The sequence below is a fragment of the Caretta caretta genome, chromosome 7, assembly GCF_965140235.1.
Source record: "Caretta caretta isolate rCarCar2 chromosome 7, rCarCar1.hap1, whole genome shotgun sequence".
Lineage (NCBI taxonomy): Eukaryota > Metazoa > Chordata > Testudines > Cheloniidae > Caretta > Caretta caretta.
This window is the reverse complement of record NC_134212.1, coordinates 23,535,738-23,560,149: the sequence shown is the minus strand read 5'-3', so window position 1 is coordinate 23,560,149 and position 24,412 is coordinate 23,535,738. Positions and strand designations below refer to the sequence as shown.

At 43.0% G+C, this 24,412-nt stretch overlaps 1 protein-coding gene across 5 annotated transcripts in view; it reads right to left on the bottom strand.

Moving 5' to 3' along the window:
- EEFSEC (eukaryotic elongation factor, selenocysteine-tRNA specific) overlaps positions 1–24,412 on the bottom strand; it is a 218,333-nt gene that overhangs the window by 42,523 nt on the left and 151,398 nt on the right. Inside the window, exons 7-8 of one of the 5 annotated variants that reach the window (XR_012669203.1) lie at positions 17,725–17,910; positions 12,240–12,325 (exon numbers count right to left, since the gene is read on the bottom strand). The exons of 1 other annotated variant lie outside the window; for it this stretch is intronic. Coding sequence is in view for 2 of the 4 variants with exons in the window: in XM_048857350.2 (XP_048713307.2) it covers positions 12,141–12,325 (185 nt within the window). In the remaining 2 variants the exon portion in view is untranslated. Of the gene's footprint in view, positions 1–10,889; positions 12,326–17,724; positions 17,911–24,412 lie in introns of those variants that run through there. 3 more of the 5 variants (XM_048857350.2, XM_075130309.1, XM_075130310.1) reach the window with 3 other exon arrangements.

Sequence of the window (24,412 nt, the reverse complement as noted above, 5' to 3'; positions counted from 1 at the left end):
CCCTCAGTTTGGCCACTTTCATGGCTCAAATCTGCCGTTCACTCAGATAACCTCATCACTGGCCAGCATGGGGAAAAAAGAGTAAGAACAATCCCCGCAGTTTCTGCTGATCCACCATGTGGGTTGGGGACCAGCTCAGAGACCTTCACTTCTGGTGGAAGCTCCTGTGTTGGGTCAGGAGTTGGGAGGTTTGGGGGGAACCCGGGCCTGACCTCTACCCCGGGTTCCAGCCCAGGGCCCTGTGGACTGCAGCTGTCTAGAGTGACTTCTGGAATAGCTGCACGACAGCTACGATTCCCTGGGCTACTTCCCCTTGGCCTCCTCTCAACACCTTCTTTGTCCTCACCACAGAACCTTCCTCCTGACACCTGTTAACGCTTGTACTCCTCAGTCCTCCAGCAGCACATCCTTTCACTCCCCGCTCCTTATGCGCACACCTCACTAACTGGAGTGACAGCCTTTTTAAACCAGGTGTCCTGATTAGCCTTACTTAATTCTAGCAGCTTCCCAGTTGGCTACAGGTGTCCTAATTAGCCTGCCTACCTTAATTAGTTCTAGAAAGTTCCTGAGTGTTCTGGAATAGGCCCTGTTATCTTACCCAGGGAAAAGGGACCTGCTTAACCTGGAACTAATGTATCTACCTTCGATCACCCTCTTGTAGCTATCTGGCCTGACCCTCTCACAGTGGCGCCCAGAACTCGACACAATACTCCAACTGAGGCCTAATCAATGCGGAGTAGAGCAGAAGAATTACTTCTCATGTCTTACTTACAACACTTCTGCTAATACACCCCAGAATGATGTTTGCTTTTTTTTGCGACAGTGTTACACTGTTGACTCATATTGACATGTATTCCACTTCTGGCGTGTACTCACCCCACAAGTGCAAAATGGGATTGTTTTGGCCAGCAGTGTCTGTTGGGGCAGTGTCTGTTGGGGCAGTGCCTGTGCCCTGGATGATCCCTGCCTCCCCATATGAAAGAAATAAAGGGCAGAGCAGGCCCAACTATCCCTTAGTTCCTCAGAAGCCAGGTGTTATGGGACTCAGTAGTAGGGATCATAGAGTACACATGGATAACATATCTCGAAGTTACTGTAGAGTAAGTCACTGCTCTTTCTTCTCTGAGTGATTGTCCACATGTATTCCACTTCTGGTGATTCACAAGCAGTGATCCCATAGTCAGGAAGTATGTGCTCAGAGTCTATTTAAACAATGATCGCAGGACAGAAAGAATGTGAAAGAAAGCGTAGAATCAAATAAAGCAGTGGTTCTCAAACTTTTGGACTGGTGACCCCTTTCACATAGCAAGCCTTTGAGTGCGACCCGCCCCCCCCCCATAAATTAAAAACACTTAAATATATTTAACACCATTATAAATGCTGGATGCAAAGCAGGGTTTGGGGTGGAGGCAGACAGCTTGCGACCCCCCCCCCCCATGTAATAACCTCTTGACTCCCTGAGAGGTCCCAACCCACAGTTTGAGAACCCTTGAAATAAAGTAAAAATCTTCAATGAACCAAACCATACTATAGAATCTCTATGGATAGTAATTCCATGCTGATAATAAGAATATAGCAATAGGGATATATTACAGACTACCTGACCAGGATGGGGATAATTACTGTGAAATGCTCAGGGAGATTAGAGAGGCTAGTAAAATAAAAAACTCAATAATAATGGGGGATTTCAACTATCCCCATATGACTGGGTGCATATCACCTCAGGAAGGGATGCAGAGAGAGTTTCTTGACTCCTTAAATGATTGCTTCTCAGAGCAGCTAGTCCTGGAACCCACAAGATGAGAGGCGATTCTAGATTTAGTCTTAAGTGGAGCACAGGATCAGGTCCAAGAGGTGAATATAGCTGGATCACTTTGTAATAATGACCATAATATGATTAAATTTAACATCCTTGTGGCGGGGAAAACGCCACAGCAGCCCAAAACTGTCACATTTGATTTCAGAAAGGGGAACTACACAAAAATGGGGAGGTTAGTAAAACAGAAATTTAAAGTATCAGAGGGGTAGCTGTGTTAGTCTGGATCTGTAAAAGCGGCAAAGAGTCCTGTGGCACCTGATAGACTAACAGACGTATTGGAGCATAAGCTTTTGTGGGTGAATACCCACTTCGTCAGATGCATGTAATGGAAATTTCCAGAGGCATCTTGCTTGCATATTTATACCTGCCTCTAGAAATTTCCACTACATGCATCTGACGAAGTGGGTATTCACCCACGAACACTTATGCTCCAATACGTCTGTTAGTCTATCAGGTGCCACAGGACTCTCTGCCGCTTTTACAGAAATTAAAAGGTACAGTACCAAAAGTAAAATCCCTGAAAGCTGCATGAAAACTTTTTAAAGACACCATAATAGAGGCTCAACTTAAATGTATACCTCAAATTAAAAAACATAGTAAGAGAACCAAAAAAGAACCACTGTGGCTAAACAACCAGGTAAAAGAAGCAGTGAGAGGCAAAAAGGCATCCTTTAAAAAGTGGAAGTTAAATTCTAATGAGGAAAATAGAAAGGAGCATAAACTCTGGCAAATGATGTGTAAAAATACAATTAGGAAGGCCAAAAAATAATTTGAAGAACAGCTAACCAAAGACTCAAAAAGTAATAGCAAAAACATTTTAAAGTACATCAGAAGCAGGAAGCCTGCTAAACAACCAGTGGGGCCACTGGTCGATCGAGATGATAAAGAAACACTCAAGGATGATAAGGCCATTACAGAGAAACTAAATGAATTCTTTGCATCGGTCTTCACGGTTGAGGATGTGAGGGAGATTCCCAAATCTGAGCCATTCTTTTTAAGTGACAAATCTGAGGAACTGTCCCAGATTGAGGTGTTATTAGAGGAGGGTTTAGAACAAATTGATAAACTAAACAGTAATAAGTCATCAGGACCAGGTAGTATTCACCCAACAGTTCTGAAGGAACTCAAATGTGAAATTGCAGGACTACTTACTGTAGTCTATAATCTATAATTTAAATCATCTTCTGTACCAAATGACAAGAGGATAGGTAATGTGATGCCAATTTTTAAAAAGGGCTCGAGATGTGACCCTGGCAATTACAGGCCTGTAAGCCTGACTTCAGTACCAGGCAAACTGGTTGAAACTATAGTAAAGAACAAAATTGTCAGACACATAGATGAACATAATTTGTTGGGGAATAGTCAACATGGTTTTTGTAAAGGGAAATCATGCCTCACCAATCTACTAGAATTCTTTGAGTGGGTCAACAAGCATGTGGACAAGGGGGATTCAGTGGACATAGTGTATTTAGATTTTCAGAAAGCCTTTGACAAGGTCCCTCGTCAAAGGCTCTTACACAAAGTAAGCTGCCATGGGATAAGAGGGAAGGTGCTCTCATGGATTGGTAACTGGTTAAAAGATAGGAAACAAAGGGTAGGAATAAATGGTCAGTTTTTAGAATGGAGAGAGATAAATAGTGGTGTCCCCCAGGGGTCTGTACTGGGACCAGTCCTATTTAACCTATTCATAAATGATCTGGAAAAAGGGGTGAACAGTGAGGTGGCAAAATTTGCAGATGATACAAAACTACTCAAGATAGTTAAGTCCCAGGCAGGCTGCGAAGAGCTACAAAAGGATCTCTTAAAACTGGGTGACTGGGCAACAAAATGGCAGATGAAATTCAATGTTGATAAATGCAAAGTAATGCACATTGGAAAACATAATCCCAACTATACATATAAAATGAGGGGTCTAAATTAGCTGTTACCACTCAAGAAAGAGATCTTGGAGTCATTGTGGATAGTCCTCCAAAAACATCCACTCAATGTGCAGCGGCAGTCAAAAAAGCGAGTAGAACATTGGGAATCATTAAGAAAGTGATAGATAATAAGACAGAAAATATCATATTGCCTCTATATAAATCCATGGTACACCCACATCTTGAATTCTGCGTGCAGATGTGGTCACCCCCATCTCAAAAAAGATATTGGAACTGGAGAAAGTTCAGAAAAGGGCAACAAAAATTATTAGGGATATGGAACAGCTGCCGTATGAGGAGAGATTAATAAGACTGGGACTTTTCAGCTTGGAAAAGAGATGATTATCGGGGGATATGATAGAGGTCTATAAAATCATGACTGGTGTGAAGAAAGTAAATAAGAAAGTGTCATTTACTCCTTCTCATAACACAAGAACTAGGGGCCACCAAATGAAATTAATAGGCAACAGGTTTAAAACAAACAAAAGGAAATATTTTTTTCCACACAACGCACAGTCAACCTGTGGAACTCCATGCCAGAGGATGTTGTGAAGACCAAGACTATAACAGGGTTCAAAAAAGAACTAGATAAATTCATGGAGGATAGGTCCACCAATGGCTATTAGCCAGGATGGGCAGGGATGGTGTCCCTAGCCTCTGTTTGCCAGAAGATGGGAATGGGCGACAGGTGATGGATCACTTGATGACTGCCTGTTCTGTTCATTCCCTCTGGGGCACCTGGCATTGGCCACTGTCGGAAGACAGGATACTGGGCTAGGTGGACCTTTGGTCTGACCCAGTATGGCCGTTCTTATGACAGCTCTACCAAAGCAGGGATCAGGTTTGGAGGCTCCACTGAACAGTAGTGCTAGGTGAAAGTGGGGATTGAACTCCAGATAACTGCACTACATATCTAAGAAACTGGAATTCCTTTTAGAGACATTGCCGAGGTTGTCTGGACCCCAGTGAAATGGGCTCTAATCTGCAGAACAGATCCGAGAGAGCCATTTGGACAGTCTTTGGGTGGATACAAGTTGACCTTTCACCCTGTCAGCAAACACTAGAAACAGACTGGAAGAATTTCCGAAAGATCTTGTCCTGCTCAGATAGCAGGAGAGGGCTCTAATGACCTCAAAAGCGTGAAGTTTAACCTCTCCTTTATTATAATGGAGGCACAGCAAAGAAAACCATAAGACGGACCACTTGGTTCAAAAATTTTGGCTGAGGTCTTAGTGGCACGTCCTTATGGACTACTGTATAAGGCGGTCCCGCTATGAGGGCTTAGATCTCTCCTACTTGTCAAGCTGAATTTATAGCCATAAAAAGGCAATCTTCAAAGACGTGTGTGTGACCCTAAGATCCCCTCAATGCCTACTGGCAAAGGGTTCACTGTCATGTAACAGCAACTTCTATCAGGCCACAAACTCACTACACCTAACACATTGCTGTTGTGGTATTTATCTGTAAAGAATGCTGTGTAAGGTACCAAAGGAAAACTTGTGTCATAATTGTCAGCATAATCATTGTGTAATGTATGTTCGGATAACAATTAAAAAGTTGTATGTTTATGCCGAAAAGACGTTTAAACCAAGCAATCCAGGCAGGGGTGATAAACAAGGTTTTCCTAGATGAAGGAATCTTGATTTACTTGTCTGCCTAGGCCTCTATCATAAACTGAGAATTGTGCAAGTCAAAGCAAGCTTCATTTGCATAGTAAATCCACAAATTAGCAGAAGGATGAGAAAACAGCATCAGCAGCACAGTGTTTGCACACCAGCAGGGGTGAAGGACTTTGTCTTGGGGTACACATCAAAAGAATACAGTTCAAAGGTTAACTGGACTATAACAGGGGGAAAAGACACTGGACCAAAGAACAGAGGTTTTTGCATGAATGAAAGCTGGATCCTGGCCCGGGGGAAAGGGCTTGTGACATTGAGTGGAAGCTTTAGGTGAGAAACTGCCTTAGATAAGGATTGAGCCTAAATTAAGTTTTAGTTACCAGAAAGCATGTTATACTTTTGTTGTGTTTATAATCATTTGTTTCTATTATCTTTGCTTAGTATCACTTACATCTCTGTCCTTTATTAATAAACTTATTCTTGGTTTTACTATTAAGTTCATCCCAGTGAGATATGTAAAGTGTGAATTCACTGCTGAGCTAACAGGCTGGTGTGTATACTTCCTCTTTGGAGACAGCAGACTTGGTAATTTCTGTGAACGTCCAGTGACAGGGACTCAATACTACAGAAGAATGGTCTTAAAGGAGGTTCGGGGACTAGGAAGTATTAAGCATTACCTGCAAGGCAAAGAAGGCTGGCAGATTCCTAGGGAATTTGGGTGGCTAACAAACTGTGATGACAGGGAGCTATCACTCAGTTTAATACCAACAAATCTCTCTTTTGCTAAGGCAACAAGATCATCAGAGAAAGTGTCACAACACAGTATAGAGTAAAGGTTGCTAGATGTTCCAAGGGGGATCCAATAAGCGTGATAACACAGCACTGAAGTTGCAGAACGGTGAGGTGTTTCTGACTGGAGGAAAGTCATGAATGAGTGCTTGAGAAATCTAGCAACTGTTGGGTATGAGAAGACTCTGCCCTGTGACAGGAGGGTGAGGAGCAGATAATTGAACTCTTATCAAGCTAATGGAAAGCTCAGAGTGTTTTAGGGCTAACAGGGATTCCAGCATAGCTGCTATAGAGGTTTCTAAAAGAGGTATGTATTTTTAGAGAGCCCAAATAAAGAACTATTTCCATTTTACTCCACAAGTCACTCTAGTGGAGTCTTACCTGCTACAAGCCTAACGGTTACAGACTTTAGCAGAGCAGGATCTGTCTGTGCAGGTTAGCCAGCCAGTTTCTAGGCTGTCAAGTACAATAAAAACAGGCCCAGGAGCAGGATCTCTCGCCCAGTCTGAGTGATCACATTGTGCTGACCTTGAAACATGACAGAAGGTCAATGGGAACAGATTCATCAGAACTGAATACAAGAACTGCCTGGGTCATGCTGAGGCTGCCTTCTGCCAAAGTTTCCTTAGGCCCATTGGAATCAGCGCAATAGATGGGTAAACATACATAAATACTGGTATTCAAGGGATGAGGAAGGTGTCCGACAGACAGCCTGGACTTGATCCCCCCCGGAGTAAAACAACCAGCAAGTTCTGGTCTACAGCAAACAGCTCTGTTCTTGAATATTTCCCCTTGCAGAAGATGGTCTGCAGAACTGAGTCCTTGACAGACCACTTGTGATTGTCTGAGAACTGTCTATTTAGTCGATCTACAATGGACGATGCAAAGGCACATGACTAGTATGATGTGACGATGAATGCACCAGTCCAAGAGATGGATTGATTCCTGGAAGAGTAGAATTGATTGTGCCCCAGAAGCCTAAGTGAGGCTCTGACTGATGTGGTTTTGGGTAAAACTTGAGTTGACTGATAAGGGTCAATATAGTGTGGGGCCTATCCTGGGGGAGGTAAATTCTTGATGCTGTGGAATCCAACACTGTTCCTACAAACTTTGAATAGGAGTGAGATTGGATTTCTCTCTGTTGACTTTGAGACTAAGTGAAGGAAAGAGTCCCAGTTACTTGGATGGAATTGTTCATTTGTTGAGGTAATTGTCCCTGAGTTAGCCAGTCATCAGGGTACAGGCTGATATGTATCCTTTGTCTCCTTAAGTGAGCTGACAAAATTACTAGACACTTGGTGAACACTCTTGGAGCTGTGGAGAGACCTAAGGGAAGCAGTCACTTTCCCACTAGGAATTTGAACTATTTTCTTTGGGTTGGGTGAACTGCTATATGGAAACAGGCATCCTGAAAACTGAAAGCCAAAAATCAGTCTTGAGTATCTAATATGAGGATTATGAAAGCTAGGGTCACCATCGTGAACTTGTAACAATGGAAGAATTTGTTGAGATGTCAAAGGTCCAGGATGGGGTGTCAACCGCCTTTTCTTCTTTGGAATTAGGATATAATTAGACTAAACCCCCTGCCCTGAAACTCCATGGGGCATCAGGGTTCGAGGTGCAGCCCAAATGGACACTGCTATTCAAAAGAATCCAATCTCATGCACATGGGGTATATGCACACCAGAAGTGGAATACATGTGGCCACTAGTCAAAGAAGAACTGATTTTCCAATATTTTGCTTTAAAATTTATTCTGGGTCTTGGCTCCACACAGACTAATATTTACATAGATTTCCTTCTTTCCCTCTCCCAGGCTCAGTAGCTTAGAATATTGTGTTCGTATGTATTTGAAAATTTTGAGTCTACTTATATAGTCTTAATGATTTCAGATCTTAAACTCATTTAATATTAACAGGGAACTGAAAGGCTTTTTATTTAAAAACGAAGATAAAAATAGCTTAGAATACTATTAATAAAAATCAGTTTCTCTGCTGTCTTTCATCCTTCATTTCACAAGATCCCACATTTCTTTACATAATGTAAATATAGGGACTGACCTCTCAGCACTGAAATGCAGCCATCTCTGGAGTGGAACATGGCTACTGTAGGGTAATGCAGCATCCTTACAAATTCCTGTAGTGTTATGTTTTCATTTTTAGTCTGCCACCCTGTGATTACTCAATGTTACTACACTAATGTACATGTAATGTGCTTAGTGCTAACAGATGAACACACACATTGCTCAAACATCTCCATACTGCAGCAATGTGGATGTTTCTTTTTTTCCTGCAGTCACCTAGCTCCACTAAATTAACACCACAGACAAGGGGTGAAGAAAGAAACTATACCCAAAAGAGACTCTACAGAGAACTTAGGTAGGCAGAACATAATTATCTATGTTGGAATTTGGCCACAATACCAGGGTTAGTATCTCTACTCGAGTGAAAAGTACAGCAGGATCTTCGATGGTCACACAATTAGTCAGGACCTGGGGTTAAGTCTCATCTAAAAGTCAGGACATTCAATACCAGAGCACATCCCATCACTGGGCTGGGACACGAGTTTAATCTTAACTCCGAGTGAAGGATGCCACCTACTGAATCATTAATATCACATCTTGCAGTGTTTGACCCCATTACAGTAAGGGAACTGATAGGATCACAGCCCAGACTGGGACGGGTACAGTTTGACACTAAAATAAAATCTAAAAATAGACAGAATACATTTAAAATATAAGGCTGTTCGCTCTTGAACACAACTTTATGCACCTCCTTCACTCCCACAATCCAAGTAGGCTGCATTAAACGTTGAACACCAGCATGAATGTAATATTTTCTGGATTTTCTCAGCCTCTATCACAATCTCAGCAATTTCTTAAAACCTCCCTTTATTTGTATTTGATTTTTGGGTTAATTATAGCACATTGTCTCCTATAATATGTACTAGTATGGTACATTCTGCAACATTTAACCCCTTTTCCCAGTTGTCATTCGTTAGCTTCACAGCTTAATGACACAGTCAGAAGATCACACTATGACCCTGTTAAAAAAATTTTAATGCCATTTTTACAAATTACAGCATAATGCACCGATTACCAAGATGAAAGCAAAGTCTCGGCGTATGTCTGGAGACCAAATAAGAGAACGTTTGAACATCTGTTCATCCTACAAATGCCTTTAAATGCTTTGATTTTCCCATAATCATTTTGTTCCACCATTTCACCCTTTTCTGAATGTGTATCCAACAGCCTCAGGACAGCAGCCAGAGATCTGCAGTAACAGCACGTTATAATCAAAGTTCCTGGGCACTTAAGTTTTTCTCTTAGAGTTACAAGGGGGAAAAAAACAAGTTCTCAGCATATATTACCAACTCTTGGTCCTATAAAATACAGTGCTCTGCCAGATGAGCAAAGTGCAAGGACAACACTCTCTTCAAAAGGGGTTTAAAATACAGAATTATAAAGCACTAGAATACTGTTCAGCTGAAGAGAGGGTTATATTGACTCAGTAAGTATTCCAAATCTGTATGTTTTCAGATGGATCAAGTTCCAGAACAACTGACTGGCCCATTCAGACTGCCCTGAAGAATGCAAGAAGAACTGGGTGGAAACCAAGAAGGAATTCAAAAAGCTAAACAGAAAATGCTATGTAACAATACATACCTTGCACTGACTGGCTGACTTCCATCCAGAAGTATCAAAAAGTCCTTTACAAAGCGTACAGTCAAGAATCACTTACCCATCACCAAAATGCTACTACCTCTGGTGTGGAACCCAGCGGCCAGCAACATTAGTACACAGCAGAGTTTAGGATAACACACACAGACTACCATGTCTTATTGAAACTCATAAGGGTATTTTAGGATTGGCAGTTAATAACCCAGTTCGGTATTTGTTGAGGACACCAGAGCCAAAACCTCTGCACTTCTAAACAAAACAAAAAAACCCAAACAAAAACATTCTTAAACGTACTAAAAATTCTTTAGTAATTGCAAGTGATCAAAACTTCACTTTTGAGTTTCCCTGAAATTATACCATTAATTCTTAGATTAAGCTGATATAATACATAGGCATTCCCTCTGTGTCATCTATTTTACAGTTTTCTAAAATATGCATCACCATAGTATCTAAGTGCTAAACAGGAGTGCAATATTGAGTAAAGGATGCAATATAGGATTTGATAATGACTTAACAGAAAGAGAATGCAATAAATATTCTTATGGAAGATTGTCTTGGGGGGTGTATATGAGAGAGGAGGGTGGTAGAGAGGACACATTTTCCTTATAGGAGGATACATTTTCCAGCAGGGCTGGCAGCACAAGTCATATTAAGCCGTAACTGGAGTTGCCTGCCTAATTCCTCATGGATCACACTGAAAGTGTACCCCATCATCTTAAAGGATGTGCTAAAGCTTTGGCTGGGACTCACTCACTCAGCAGAAACTGTTTGGGATTATTCCACAAAGCACCTCCTCTGATCTGATTTAAAGGGACACTGTGTCAAGCTAGTTTAGGCACCAAATTTGCCCTGCCGCAAGAATGTTTAGCGGGAAATGTCCTCTGGATATCAAGTTTTTTGCTTCCTCCAGTTCATCCCTGTCACCAAATAAATAAATCCTACAATATTTTGCTCTGCTGAAAAAAAGCCACCAAGCCAGCAGAAAGGGCACAAGCTAACCAACAACCCCTATTCCCATTACTGGATGGCTGATTAATAATGCTTTGGAAAACAAGAGAGCAAATGATCTGTTATGGTTATTTATTTATCATCAAAGAAATACACTTGCTTGGTGCATGTGGCTCCATCTCATTCTCATGGCTGGTCCCAGCAACCACACTACTTACTGACAGCAAATACAGTTACTCCTTTTGATCAAATGGCAGGGGTGAATGTTTTGGCATTGTAAAACCTTAGTTCAAGCCCTGCTCAAGAGTGTAGCATCTGAATGTGTACAGCCATTGTTAGTATCAGAGTTAGGGTGGCTTATGCTCTACAAGAAACAAATAAGGGACACTGGAGAACTGTTATCCCCAGCTTTTATGAGGTTGGGGCAAGAAATCAGAAGTACCACCTATGAGAGCCCTTCTAAACAGCTAATAGTTTCTAAAGCACCTTAGAGATCTCTAGTTTAAAAGGCCTTATAACTGTAATCTGCTATTTTAATTTTAATGAAATGAAGCCAGTCACTATTTCCACAGGCAACTTTCCATTTCATTCTCACAAAACAAGCACTTTGGTTACAAAAATTAAAGCAGTTCCAGGGCATATTTTCTTAGCAAGGACCCAGAATATTTTAGCCTCCCAATTTCCTAAAGAATCAAGTAAATAGCTAGCAGACTCACAAAAGCTGTGTGAAATATTGTAGAAAAGCAGTTCTGAACTGACAGACTAGCAAACATAACGATACAGGCCATGAAATTATGTGCGTACGAGGATGTTCTAACAGTGCAGATTGTCAAGATATAAATCATTTTTCCAAAACTTCCATACCTGTCTCTTAGACAGCATCACACATTATTAGATCTGAAAATCTAAAACATCTATTTTAATTTTACCATTTAACCAGTAGACTGGTTAATTTCATTTACTAGTTACCATAAAATTTCCCAAATGCGACTGGGTTTGGATTTTCCACCTTGCTGCAGAATGCTTAAATTAAAAGAAATTTAAAACATTCACGAAAACATTTCTATCAACCGTAAAACACAAAAGTACAAATTGACAGGTGATACGTGCCAAGAGGGACAGCAGGGAAATTCAAATAGCAAAATCAGAATGAACAAAGATTTTAGAGGCTAAGCGCAGTCATGGGGATAGGAGGACTTTCCAGCTTCAATCCAGGGAGAAGGCACCCTTAACGGATGTTACTGAGATAAAAAAATCTTTCAAAGTCCAAGGTTTTCAGACAAGAAATACGTTCCACCTGAATTCATTCTGGTGTGTAAGCCTTTTAAGGACACTTCAGACATCAGCTAGAAGGCCTCTTCCGCCTTCTCAAGATTGAACCATTTTCTTCTGTGTATCAAAGACATATCTTTTAAAGAGAAGGTTGATAGTAACAGGTTGGGCTGAGTCAACCTTGCTGCTTTCATCCTCTTTGGCTGTATCTCCCTTCCCTGCCTTGGATTTCTTCTTGGAGGTCACAGTGAGAAGCACCTTTGTATCTGGCTTGAGTCCATCTGAAAAAATCAAGAACATACATGACAAAAAACTCTGGCAGCATTTCAATATTACAAGTGAACATCTGAAAACAATGAATATATGAGTTCATCATTGCAACATACCTCATTTCAAGGATTTATTGGCTAAAACTAAAATTATGACAATCATTCAAAAGTCCAGTTCAGAATAGTTATTCCCCACAATCCAAAACAGTCTCCTGCATCCTCATTCCCAGATCCATGTTCTTTGCAAGCCCTAATACAGTTACCCCCAAACCATCTCCTTCCGAAGTTCTGAGGGGATAAACCGTGGTGGATTTTTAACAAATCAGATCAAATTGCCTGATCTAGGCCTTTAAAACTCTGCAGACTTCTCTCTTTATCCTGCATGGATGCTTTCCAGCAGCCTCTTCTTTCTTGTGAGTGGATTTGTGGCCTAGCATTTTTTAAAAATCGAAGAGTCACATTTAACCTTGCTCTATTTCTGAGATGCAAAACCAACTTGTCAAAAAAAAATTCATACAGACAGCTCCCAAGAACATAAGTGACAAATCAAAAAAATTAAAATCCTGAAAAAGTGTAGCTCCATAGGCACCAGAGGTCTTGAATACCTTTGGTCCATTACCTAGACTGGCCAAAAGTACACTGCTCAATACACCACAAGTAAAGCAGTGTTGTTTCTGGCCAAAGCACCATATATGTTAACCGGGTTACAATTTTTTTTTTTTTTTTAACATGGTCAATCCTTAAGAAGATCAGAATTTGGGGGAGCAGAAGAGCATGTCTGGAAGTTTAAATACTATGCTTGAAAACGATTTAAACCGTCTGTGTTCTAACAGGAATATCTGCCCTTTTCTACCTAAACAGCAGGGGTTTTATTTACTATTTTAATGTGTCACATTGGTGACATTTCAGATAAGAGATACAAAGAAGTCAAGTCCAAATAAATGCTGCAAGACAGAGGAGATACTGCTCCTTGGAGTCTTGAAGCCTTTTCTTTCTTAAAGCAGATGACAGAGAACCTCTGAGAAGCATACTCAATGCCACCTATCTGCATGCTCCAAAACGTAGCTCTCTGGCATTTGGCCAGTTTCAGTTCAGGTGTTTTTAACCTGTGGTGTCACGTAACCTTATCTCAAACAATTAATCAGCTTCTCCCACCTCATTCTGAAATTCAGAGACGGAGTCTCATATCATGGCCTGACAAAAAGATTGAGATGCTTATGATTTACTGGAGACAGGAGGTCTACAAGCACATGTGATTTGCTCCGTTACAGACACATCTAGTGGGCATTTACAGCTAATTGTGGGGACTCAGCACCAGAGCCACCTTCTCTTCTTGAAAGTAAATTGCTCCAAGAGGCATTCACAATGTGCTGCAAAAGCGGGGAAGAGTGAGGGGAAATCACAGCAGTAAGAGAATAGGAAATAAGCAGGTGCTGCAGCAAAACCATGACACTGTCAACTATCTCCCTTCAATTCCTGTAACTGGGGTTCTGAAAACACTGCCAAATCCTTGATACATGGTGCTCTAACATGCAGACCACTCAAATGCTCCAAGTTGTGGGGAAGTGAGGAGAGTCAGGTGCTCTCTCCAAACACAAAGGGATGTGGGAGTATGGGAGAAAAGGAGCACATTATATAGGTACATAATTTAAAAAATACATGGCCTAGCATAGGGGAAGTCAAATGTCAGGGAGCATTAACTTTTCATACATTCTACAAGACCTCCTAAAATATACATGAATGACCAGTAAAAAGTTTTCTTCTTCTATCTTCAGATATTGGAATAAAAAAAGCAACACTTATTTCATGTGAAAGTGACTAGGTTAGTTTCTCCCCAGTGGCTGAGAAGTTTGATGATAATTATCCTTGCATGTGTGAGATACAATTAATAAAGTTAGATAATACAGTAAAACCCGACCTCAAACTCGTACTACACTGTATAATTGTTTTTGTTGTTGCTGATTTTTATAAAACCCAAACCCAAGTGCTGTCCACGTAAAACCTATTTTAAAAAGTTTTTACTTGCATTATGACCACCTTTCAACATTAAAAATGAAAATTTCATCATTTCATAGAAAATATCTTTTTACATTTGGAAAGTACCTAGCACATTTTGAATGCTGGGAACAGCAGCAATAACAACAGAGATGGAAAAAAACTATTAGCTGATCCAGCGTAGCTCCCTGCCTTTGCAGGATTTGTTCCCTATTGTACATTTCCATTCTTTTGACCAATCTCATTGCAAATGTCCCTAACTTACAAGGCTTCCTGTACTTCTCCCAGGGAGCCTATTTACTTTTCAGACTTCACTCAGTTTAGACAAGGAAGCTATGCTGTTTAGTTTCACTTCGGTTACTAGTCAGTTTCCCTTTCTTGGTCTCATCATGAGTATTATGTTGCTGCAGCTGGAACATTGCTGCTAACCGTATTAGGAAGATGTTTAAATCCCAATCTTCTCAGAAAGACCCATTTTCATTAGTTAAAAAAGATCATGAAATATTTCAAGTCATATTACTAGGTTGTGCAAGAAGCATTTTACTTTAAAAAAATATTTAATTTGGGAGGTTAAAACTTGACAACAGTGGCCAACATTTTCTATCTTGGGTGTCAGAAGCTAGCTACCTAATTCCATACTCAGGAACTCTTCCTCTTGGTTGAAACAGAGTTTAGCACAATAATGCCCCCAATCCTGATCATGGCCTCTGGGTGCAATCACAATATTTAACATTAAACAATAGGAATAGGTAACTGGCTTGAGTTTCAAAGGTGCAGTACAATCACAGTTCCAAATGAGCAGAGCATCCATAACTCCCATAGAAGCCACTGAGAGCCTGAGGTGCTCAGCACCTTTGAAAGTCAGGCCATTCATACAGGCCACTGCCTAAATTTAAGCACCTACATTTGAAAATTTTGATTTCAAGTAAAAATGATGAAAAAAGGAAAATGGAACCGCACAAAGTGTAAAGAACTACGGGGGGGGGGAGCCTTTTTTTTTTTAAGCAACCTCCTCTCCTATCCATCCAGAAAAACTAAAAAAGAAAGAGAGAGGCAAAACTTTACCTTCTCTGTAGTCTCCACACCCATTCAGATTCAAACAAGGCATTATGTGCAAGAAGAGTTAGCAGGAGAGATGGAAGAATGTGGCAGTTCCTACAAGTGAAATCATGGGCTGCCAGCCAAATGCAGCTCAGGTATTATTAAACTTGCAAGGTATCTAAATTACTTAATCAGATCCCATGGCCCTCATTTTGCAAACAGATTAGGTGGCTGGCATCATACCCTGACAAATGGCAGTTGCTGTTTTTTTCACTCTGGTGCCAGGAGGTCTATGGCTGAAGAGGCTCTATGATACAGAGCAGCACAAAGGAGCAAGCAGAGGGAGACAGGCAGAGAGGCACAATCTAGGTTTCATCTACCTCCGTGGATTTCTCGCGTTACACACAATGCATACTTTACATTTTACAAAACCCAGGAAATGAAGGGAAATATATCTGTCACCGAAGAAGACATCAGCCCTTTAATAGCTGAAATGACGGATATTTTTAGATGAAACTCTAGTTTAACTTACTTACATTAGGGGTCTAATCTCTCCTGAACAATGACTATGTTAGCTTGAATACATAGTGAGAAATCTGTTCCATTAATTAAGTGCTGCCTGTACTAGGATTTGTAGCAAATGTTAATAGATTTTTTTCCTTCCTATGTTGGACCATTACTTTATTTTGCCAAGTTGCTAATGGATTAAATTGAAAAGGTCTGTGTGTTAAAAAAGACTTTAGCTTCAAAGTTCTAACAAGCACCTTGCCCACATTGCTGGGAAACACCTACATATTAATATTATTAATGGGCAGTCCTCAGAGGCATAATAGATAGCTGAAAGCTTAGCGAATTCATTCCCACCCATCAACCTGCCTTCATCACTAAGTCTATAACATAACTCTCCCAGCCAGACCTTATTTAAAATGTATTTATACTGTAGACTAACCTAGGTTAGAGAAGGAAATGTAAATATACAATAACTCCTATTATTCTGTTGTAAATACTATGTCAGGACTCACATACTAACTAAAAGATTCTTCTATTTTAGTGAGGACTAAAGGATTCATCCCAGATTGTATATTTCACAATTCCAGAAAATGGAAACTTTGCAAGCAAACAAATGGGGAAAAAAATCCCACCAGGAAAATTAATTTCAAAGCCTCAGAATGGCTTTATACAGCAGAAAGATAAAGATTTTTTGGAACAATTTAATATTTCAAAATAAAATTTGGTTTTGCCCTAATTTGCATTACATTAGTTTTAGTATATAAAACATTATTATAACCCAGATTTTTACAATTGCACAGGCAAAATTCTTGTCTAGTTTTCAACAAACGTGCTAATCACAACAATTTGGTACACAGATAACATGCAACGAAATTCTGGGCTTGTATTTCTTCTTCCTCTTCTCCTATCAAATTCCTGATACTTAGTATCTACCCAGTCAGATCTGGCCATAATTCAAAGGCTGTGCCAGATGGAGTTTAAGGTTCCCCTGATGCTTCATCATGGCACGATCATTTTCTTCTTCATACTGTGGCAGAGCTCTGACCTTGTCTCAGTGGGTCCTGTGCTTCCTGGCAGATTACGCGAGCCTCAGAGGCTCACTGTGACCCTCTACATAGCCCTTCTCCCTCTCGAGGCAAGGGTCACAGCCTACTGAGCCATTTTCATCATAAGCCAGCAAGGAGGTTGGTGAGAAAACTCCCACAGTCTCTGTTGTCCCTACGGGCTTATTCCAGAACAGTTTAGCCTCCTGTCCTGATAGGGGCCTGTCTGCCCCTCCCAGGAGGTGTTTCTGTAGTGGCGAGTTGGGGGAAACCCAGGCCCGCCCTCTACTCTGGGTTCCAGCCCAAGGACCCTAATGGCAGCAGCTGTTGGCAGCCGATCTTTCACTGCCAGAGTTGCTACATTTCCCTGGGCCACTTCCCCACAGCTCTCCCGCTTCTCTCTCTCAACGCCTTCTTCTCTTAACCCTTACCTTAGGGCTCCCTTTCCAGTGGCTTGAGGGTGTCTTCATTACCCAGCCCTTCAGCTGCACTTCCTCTCCTCTAGCTCCCTAGCTCTCCTCAGCCTGACTGGACTGAGCCCTTTTATAGTATCAGAGGGGGCCTTAATTAGAGTCAGGTGTTCACATTAGCTTAACAGCCTCACCTGACTCTTTGCAGGTTAATTGGAGTCAGGTGTTCTCATTAGCCTAACAGCTTCAACTGACTCTTTGCAGGCTAATTGGAGTCATGTGTCCACCTTAGCCTGGAAAAGCCCCTGCTCTGGTCAGTCAGGGAACAGAAAACTGCTTATCCAGTGGCCAGTATATCTGCCTTCTACGACTCTGCTGTACCCAACTGGCCTGGGTCGATCACAATACCTACCTGATCCCTCTAATAGGGTCTGATCCAAAGCCCAGTCACATTGATGAACCTTTTCCCATTATCTTCAATGGTCTTTAGATCAGGCCTATAGGGAAGAGACGACTTCACTGCTCCTAGCCAGTAGCCAGGATAGCAAATGAGCATTTTCCCACAATACTGCTCTGCAAGTGGACCAATTAAGAGGTGCTGGAAAATTCAAATAGAAATACCATTAAGTAAAAACAAAACAAAAGTAATCCTCCGCTGCATACAAAAGTTTATGAATGATTCTTCATATGTTCATTTATGATTTAGGTGCTGGCTAATACAGGTCAAACAGGTGGCAGACTCCCTCCAGAACTCACGTGCTGAGAAGATACGTGAGGAATGAATGCCAATTCCTCCATGCAAGTGATCCTCCCTCTGCCTCATCAGATCCTCTTTCCAGCTTGACCCACTGCCTAACTCAAATCAATTGCTTCACTTCCACTTGATTGTATTCACTCCTCCATCTCCTATCCCCACTGTTGTATATTTTTAACCTACTACCTGTAAAAGACAATTACCTGTTCCATAACTGGTTTTGTTCGAGAGGTGTTGCTCATGTCTATTCCATATTAGGTGTGTGTGCATGCCACATGCACCAATGCCGGAAATTTTTCCCTCAGTGGTATCCATAGGGGACCGGTTCTTGCGCCCTCTTGAGTGGCATGCCCATGCCGCAGTATAAGGGGCACCACCGGCTCCCCGCACCCTCAGTTCCTTCTTCCAGAAACTCCGACAGTGGGGAAGGAGGGTGGGTCATGGAATGGACATGGGCAACACATCTTGAAGAACACCAGTTACGGACAGGTAACTGTCTTTTCTTTGAGTGCTTGCTCATGTCCATTCCATATTAGGTGACTCCCAAGCAGAAACAACGAAGGTGGGTAGGAGCTCATGGATGTGTAGATTGCAACACAGCTCTGCCGAACCCAGCGTCATCTTTGGCCTCCTGAGTGATGGCATAATGTGCCATGAACGTGTGAACCGAAGACCACGTCACGGATCTGCAAATGTCCTGGATAGGAATGTGCACCAAGAAGGCTGCCGAGGATGCCTGGGCTCTGGTCAAATGGGCCTTTACGTTCGGCAGCAGTGGGACCTGTGCCAGCTCGTAACAGGTCTGGACGCAGGAGGTGATCCAGTTGGAAATCCTCTTTGAGGACACCGGAAGGCCCTTCATCTTGTCTGCTGTCATGATGAAGAGCTGGGTCGAGCTGCAGAAGGGCTTGGTACACTCCAGGTAAAACGCCAGGGCACGTCTGACATCCAAGGCATGCAGCCTCCTTTCCTTGCTAGTGGTGTGCAGCTTGGGACAAAACACTGGGAGGAAGATGTCCTGGTTGACATGGAAGGAAGACATCACTTCCGGCAGAAAGGCCAGATAGGGTCGCAGTTGAACTTTGTCCTTGCAGAACACGGTATACGGTGACTCCGATGTCAAGGCTTTAATCTCCAACACTCATCTCGCCAATGTTATCGCCACAAAGAAAGCAACCTTCCATACAGGTGGGAAAGGGAGCAGGAGCCCACAGGCTCAAAGGGCAGGCCCATAAGCCAAGAAAGAACCAAGTTAAGGTCCCACTATGGGACAGAAGCCCGGACCAGTGGGAAAAGCCTCCCAAGGCCTCTCAGGAATCTGCTCAACATGTCATGTGAAAACACTGTCTGACCTTGGATCGGTGGGTGGAAAGTGGAGATGGCTGCAAGGTGCACCCTGATGGAAGAGAGGGCCAGCCCTTGGTTCTTAAAATGAAGCAGGTAATCTAAGATAGATTGTAAGGAGGAGTGTGACGGAGAGATGCTATACTCAGACACCCAGTGGGAGAACCTCATCCACTTGGCCAGGTAGGTTGCTCTGGGGGCTGGGGAGGATACTGAGGCCAATGGCTTGTCTGAGGCCCCCACCACTGACCTGAGCCCTTGAGAAGGCTGAGTAAAGCTCCATGGGTATAAGGCAGCTGGCCAGTGGCCCTGGGGCCATGGGTTAGATGGCGGTACTGCCGACACTGAGGGTACTGCCGGTACCAGGTTTTGGCCAGCCAGCTACGACTCCTGTCCAGTGCCAGAGCTCAAGGCCAAGTGGTTGCTCTCAGGTGACCATGAGTGAGTAGATCGGCGATCCCGGTCACTGCAGTGCCAATTGCTGTGCCTGGATGGGGAGCTCTCCACTAAGAATGAGTCCCTTCTGCGGATCCTCAGAAACTGGCGGCATTCAGCGACGGTGTTCCAATGATCCACACCTCATGCTGCTCGACTGGTACCGGGATGTGGAGCGGGAGCTGGAGTGGGTCAGTTTCCAGGAAGACTTTCTCTCCGATCTAGGAGATCAGTGACACATACCGAGGAGCTGTGGACCAATGATTCCACTCCTGAGACAGACTGTCCCGGGCCTATGATTGGTGACGAGCCATGGGTGAAGCACTGGGCTGGGTCTGGTGCTGTTAATGCTAGGAAGGGTGGAACTCTGCAGGCCTGTACTAGGTCACCGGCGTGGCATGCCTCGAGCCCTGCGGGTGGTGCCCCAAGTCCAGAGACCAGCGAGGGCTTCGCCAAGTCTACCTCTCTGCCTTCGAGGACTGGTATCTCCATGTGGGTAAGTGCTGGCGGGACGTCCCCCATGATGGGGAGCAGTGCTGCTGAGATGGGGACCTACAGAAAGGACTCAAGGAGGGTTTGCCCCTAGACCGGGGTACTGCCACAGCAGATGTGGGCGGCACTGGAAGCACCAGGATATCCTGAACTGCTTGCAAGGCCTGGGGTGTTGACGGGACCTCTAGCTGGCAAAGGCTCCTATCACTGTCCGGCGTGGCAAGTATGGGTTGGGGTGGGCTGGACCACTCGACCAGAGCTGGTGCCTGACTCCTAGAAGGAGGTATTAAGATGTCCTCCTGGGGCCTTGGCTTCCCTCCTGCCCTCTCCTTCCCCTTGCAGGATGTAGGAGATCTTCCTCTCCCCATCTTCTTTAGACCCTTGGCAGGTGCCAGGGAGGGGGATTGGCGCCAGTGGGGTGCTGCACACCGATGCTGCAGTGCTCGGGACAGATTCAGACCTTGACTGGTCCGGTGCCGAAGTTAGCACCAACTCCTTAGGACCACCTTGAGACGGAAGTCCCTCTCTTTCTTAGTCCGAGGTTTGACAGACTTGCAAATATGGCACTTGTCGCTTATATGCGACTCACCAAGACACCTTAAACAACTATTATGCGGATCGCTAATGGGCATTGGTTTCTTGCAGCGATCATATGGCTTAAAGCCTTGGGACCGGGTCATGCCCCATCCCTAGGCTAAGTCCCGCTTGGGACCAACCAAGTAAAAACACTCTAACATACTAAGGGAAACTTAACTATGAACAACTGTTTTACAAGAAAAGTTCAAAATACTGAACAAAGCAAAAAAAGGCTAGCCGAAGCAGCAGATGCTCCAGCACCGTCACTGGTGGCAACAATGAACTGAGGGTGGGGGGAGCCAGCAGCGCCCCTTATACCGTGACATGCGCACATCACTCTAGACGGCACCAGAGCCGGTCCCCTACAGATACCACTAAGGGAAAAACTTCCAGCACTGGTGAATGTGGGGAGCACATACTCCCAATATGGAATGGACATGAGCAGGCACTCGAAGAAGCCTTGCTTCTTCTTGTTCTTGTGGATCCCAGTCCACACCTTCAAATAATCCTTTATCCCATTCATTACTCCATTCCTCCTATCTACATAGTCTATTGTTCTCCTGTGTTTTCTGTCCTTTTGTTTTGCTGTCTTCCGCTACTCACCATTTTCTCTGACCCTGAAAAGGTCTCCTAAGATGGACTTGGCTATTTCCCCTGAAGTCTAACCCGGTGGTTCTCAACCTGTGGTCTAAGACTTCCAAAGGGGTCTGCACGTCCAACTGAAATTTTTAGGGGTCCACAAATGAAAAAAGGTTGAGAAGCTCTTCCCCCTCCAGCTCTCCTCTGCTTCCTTTTCTCTTTCCACCTGGCCATTCTCTCTACCTCATTCCCTGCTCCAGCTTTCCCTCCTTCTTTTCCAGGTTTCCTCTGCCTCCTCATTCCTACTCCAATCTCAGAGGTCTCCTTTACCTCCAGGAATGGCTCGTCTCCTTTCGAAGACTAATAAAATGCTGAGTGCCTGGAAAACTGTAAAAGGCTTAATGCTACATACTTTGCGGAAAGAAGTAAAACAATGGAATAACTCCTTTGTGCCTAGCCAGAGAAGGGAGTAACAGCCAAGGCACTGACTAATCACAATATTGTGAACAGGAGGAATGATATACATATGGGGCATGCCTTCTAACCCAGCCAAAAGAGAGGAAAATGTATACGGCTGAACTTCAAACCCACCTCCCTGAAAGAGGCCTGGGTGCTCCCTGCATCAAGTAACTGTTCCATTCTTTACTGCAATGACAATTACAATGACACCTAGACCTGATATCACAAATTTCAATAGCTCTTTTCATACTTAAAGATCCCAACATGCTTTATATACTGCATACTACCTAGTACAGTTACTGGGGACCCATAAATATTTCAGTATCACTAATCTCTGCTGGAACTGGAACATAGCTGCCTCCGGACTAACGTGCAACAAGGTGGACAGCCAGCAGGCTCTATTACTGGGTGGGGTTGAATAGTGTGAAATTTGAACCAAAGAGACATGGGCAAACTTTTACATTTATGTTTCGTGGGAATTTTAAATCTAATCAAATACCTGCACACGTTAGAATTGTCTACTTTAGAAAAATCAGTTACCATATTATCGGAACTACGACCAATGCTGCAACTGCACAAGCGATACTGTAGATATGCCTCAGGCATTTTTAACACCATGTCATAGAAGCCTGCTCTAAGCCAGAGCCCTGTCTACACTAGTGGCTTAATACTAGTGCATCTGCATCATGACTGGCTGTTACTGGAAGATGGGTAGTACTTATTCTGGTGCAGGTGCATTTATCGGTGCTAGAGCCTATCCTTGATTTGTTGCTGGCATCTGCAAACGCATTATGTGACTCCCTTCTGGAATTCACAGCATCACTTGTGAAGAGATTCAGGAGGATGAGAGACAGCTTTTTCTGTTGAGCAGATCTGCCAATATCACCTTGTGCTGTGGCCCCATAGATCTCACAAACTAAACAAGATAGGGCAAGAAAAGTCCATGGATGGGAGACCTCCAAGGAAAGCACAGGAGCTGCAGAAAGGCATCCTGGTAATTTAGTGAGTGGCAATCTTCCCTTGGAATCAATATTGAATGAATGCCACAACATAGTAGTAGGGTCTATATGCTGCTTGGCAGGACCTGTCTTTTAGAAACATAAAACCAAGGTCCTAACTGCCTGTGGTGATGAAAAATCTCACAGCACTTTTCACAAGAATAGGTTGCCCCAGTGTCCTCACCAAATCATGACTTGGGTAATTATATTCTGCCTACAGCAGCTAAATTAGTCCTGAAGTTCCAACTAGACACAGTATCACGACATGTCCCCAACTACTATATAGTTTTGCTAGGCACTGCTGAACAGCTGTTGTGTTCCACCCCTGAGCATGCTGCATTTCAGTGGTGAGTGAACTGAGCGCTTGTGTGCAGGCTTCTGGAATGAAAGGCATTATTATAAGAGTTGTTATACTGGAACTGGAATTATCAAGTGGATTTCATTATGGTCTTCTGATTATTAGGAAAGAGCTGCTCTTTCTTGGTGAGGAAGAAAGAAGCTGTTTTAATTCTGGAGAATGACATAGGTGAAGTTCAGGCCAAAGCTGTATTTGGAAAACTCTCACATAAAGCTGGACACAACCCTTTCATGCACGGTGCCAATTCTACACAATGGCTTGAACTGCACTCTCCGGCGGTCCTTAAAGGCACATTCTGTATCTTGGCTTTCACTGCTAGCAATCAAGAAAGAATTCAAGAAAACAAAACTGTTTCCCAAGCACTGTTTGCTGGTGCCATAATTAATATAATCAAACAATTCCACAAATTGCTTCCAATTGCTGGCGTCACTTTTATGTTCAGAACCAGACTTTCAAAGAAGGGCCCTTCTTGTCCTACACCCCTACAGAGGTAACTCGTGGTTCACACAATGGTAACAAGGCCTCACTAAATAGTATAGAGTAATTTGTACTGTAATAGGTCCCTAAGGCACCATGGACACAATTTGAAATGCCATCTAATTTTTCTTTTTTAATTAAAAAGCAGTTACTATATTTAAATGACAACACAAAAAAGTTCAGAGGGGACAATTTGAAGGTTCCCACAGCTTGCTGGGGGGTCTTCTCAAGGTCAGGAAGAGTTTTATGGGATCAATTGTACAAAGTAGGACTATTTCTTTAATTAGCTCAGCATCCCCTCTGCATAAAGTCAGCATTTTGATTCATACTGATAAATGGAGCTCAGGCCCTAGTACTGCAAGCCCCAGACCAGAAACATTTATAATATTTACTAATACCTCTATGATTTCTGGCTTCTCTTCCCCCTTTCCCCCCAACAGAGTCCTTAATTTATCACCTAGATCAAGCAGAGTGTATCAAGTGTGCATTCAGTGTGCCACTCATCCACAGGTTTACTGGTCCACCCCATAGCCAGCAAGCTGAACATGCAGAATGGTCGAAGTGTGCAACTCAAACTTCCAAAATCAGTGTAGCATCATCATGATGCCGATCATCAAAATATAATATA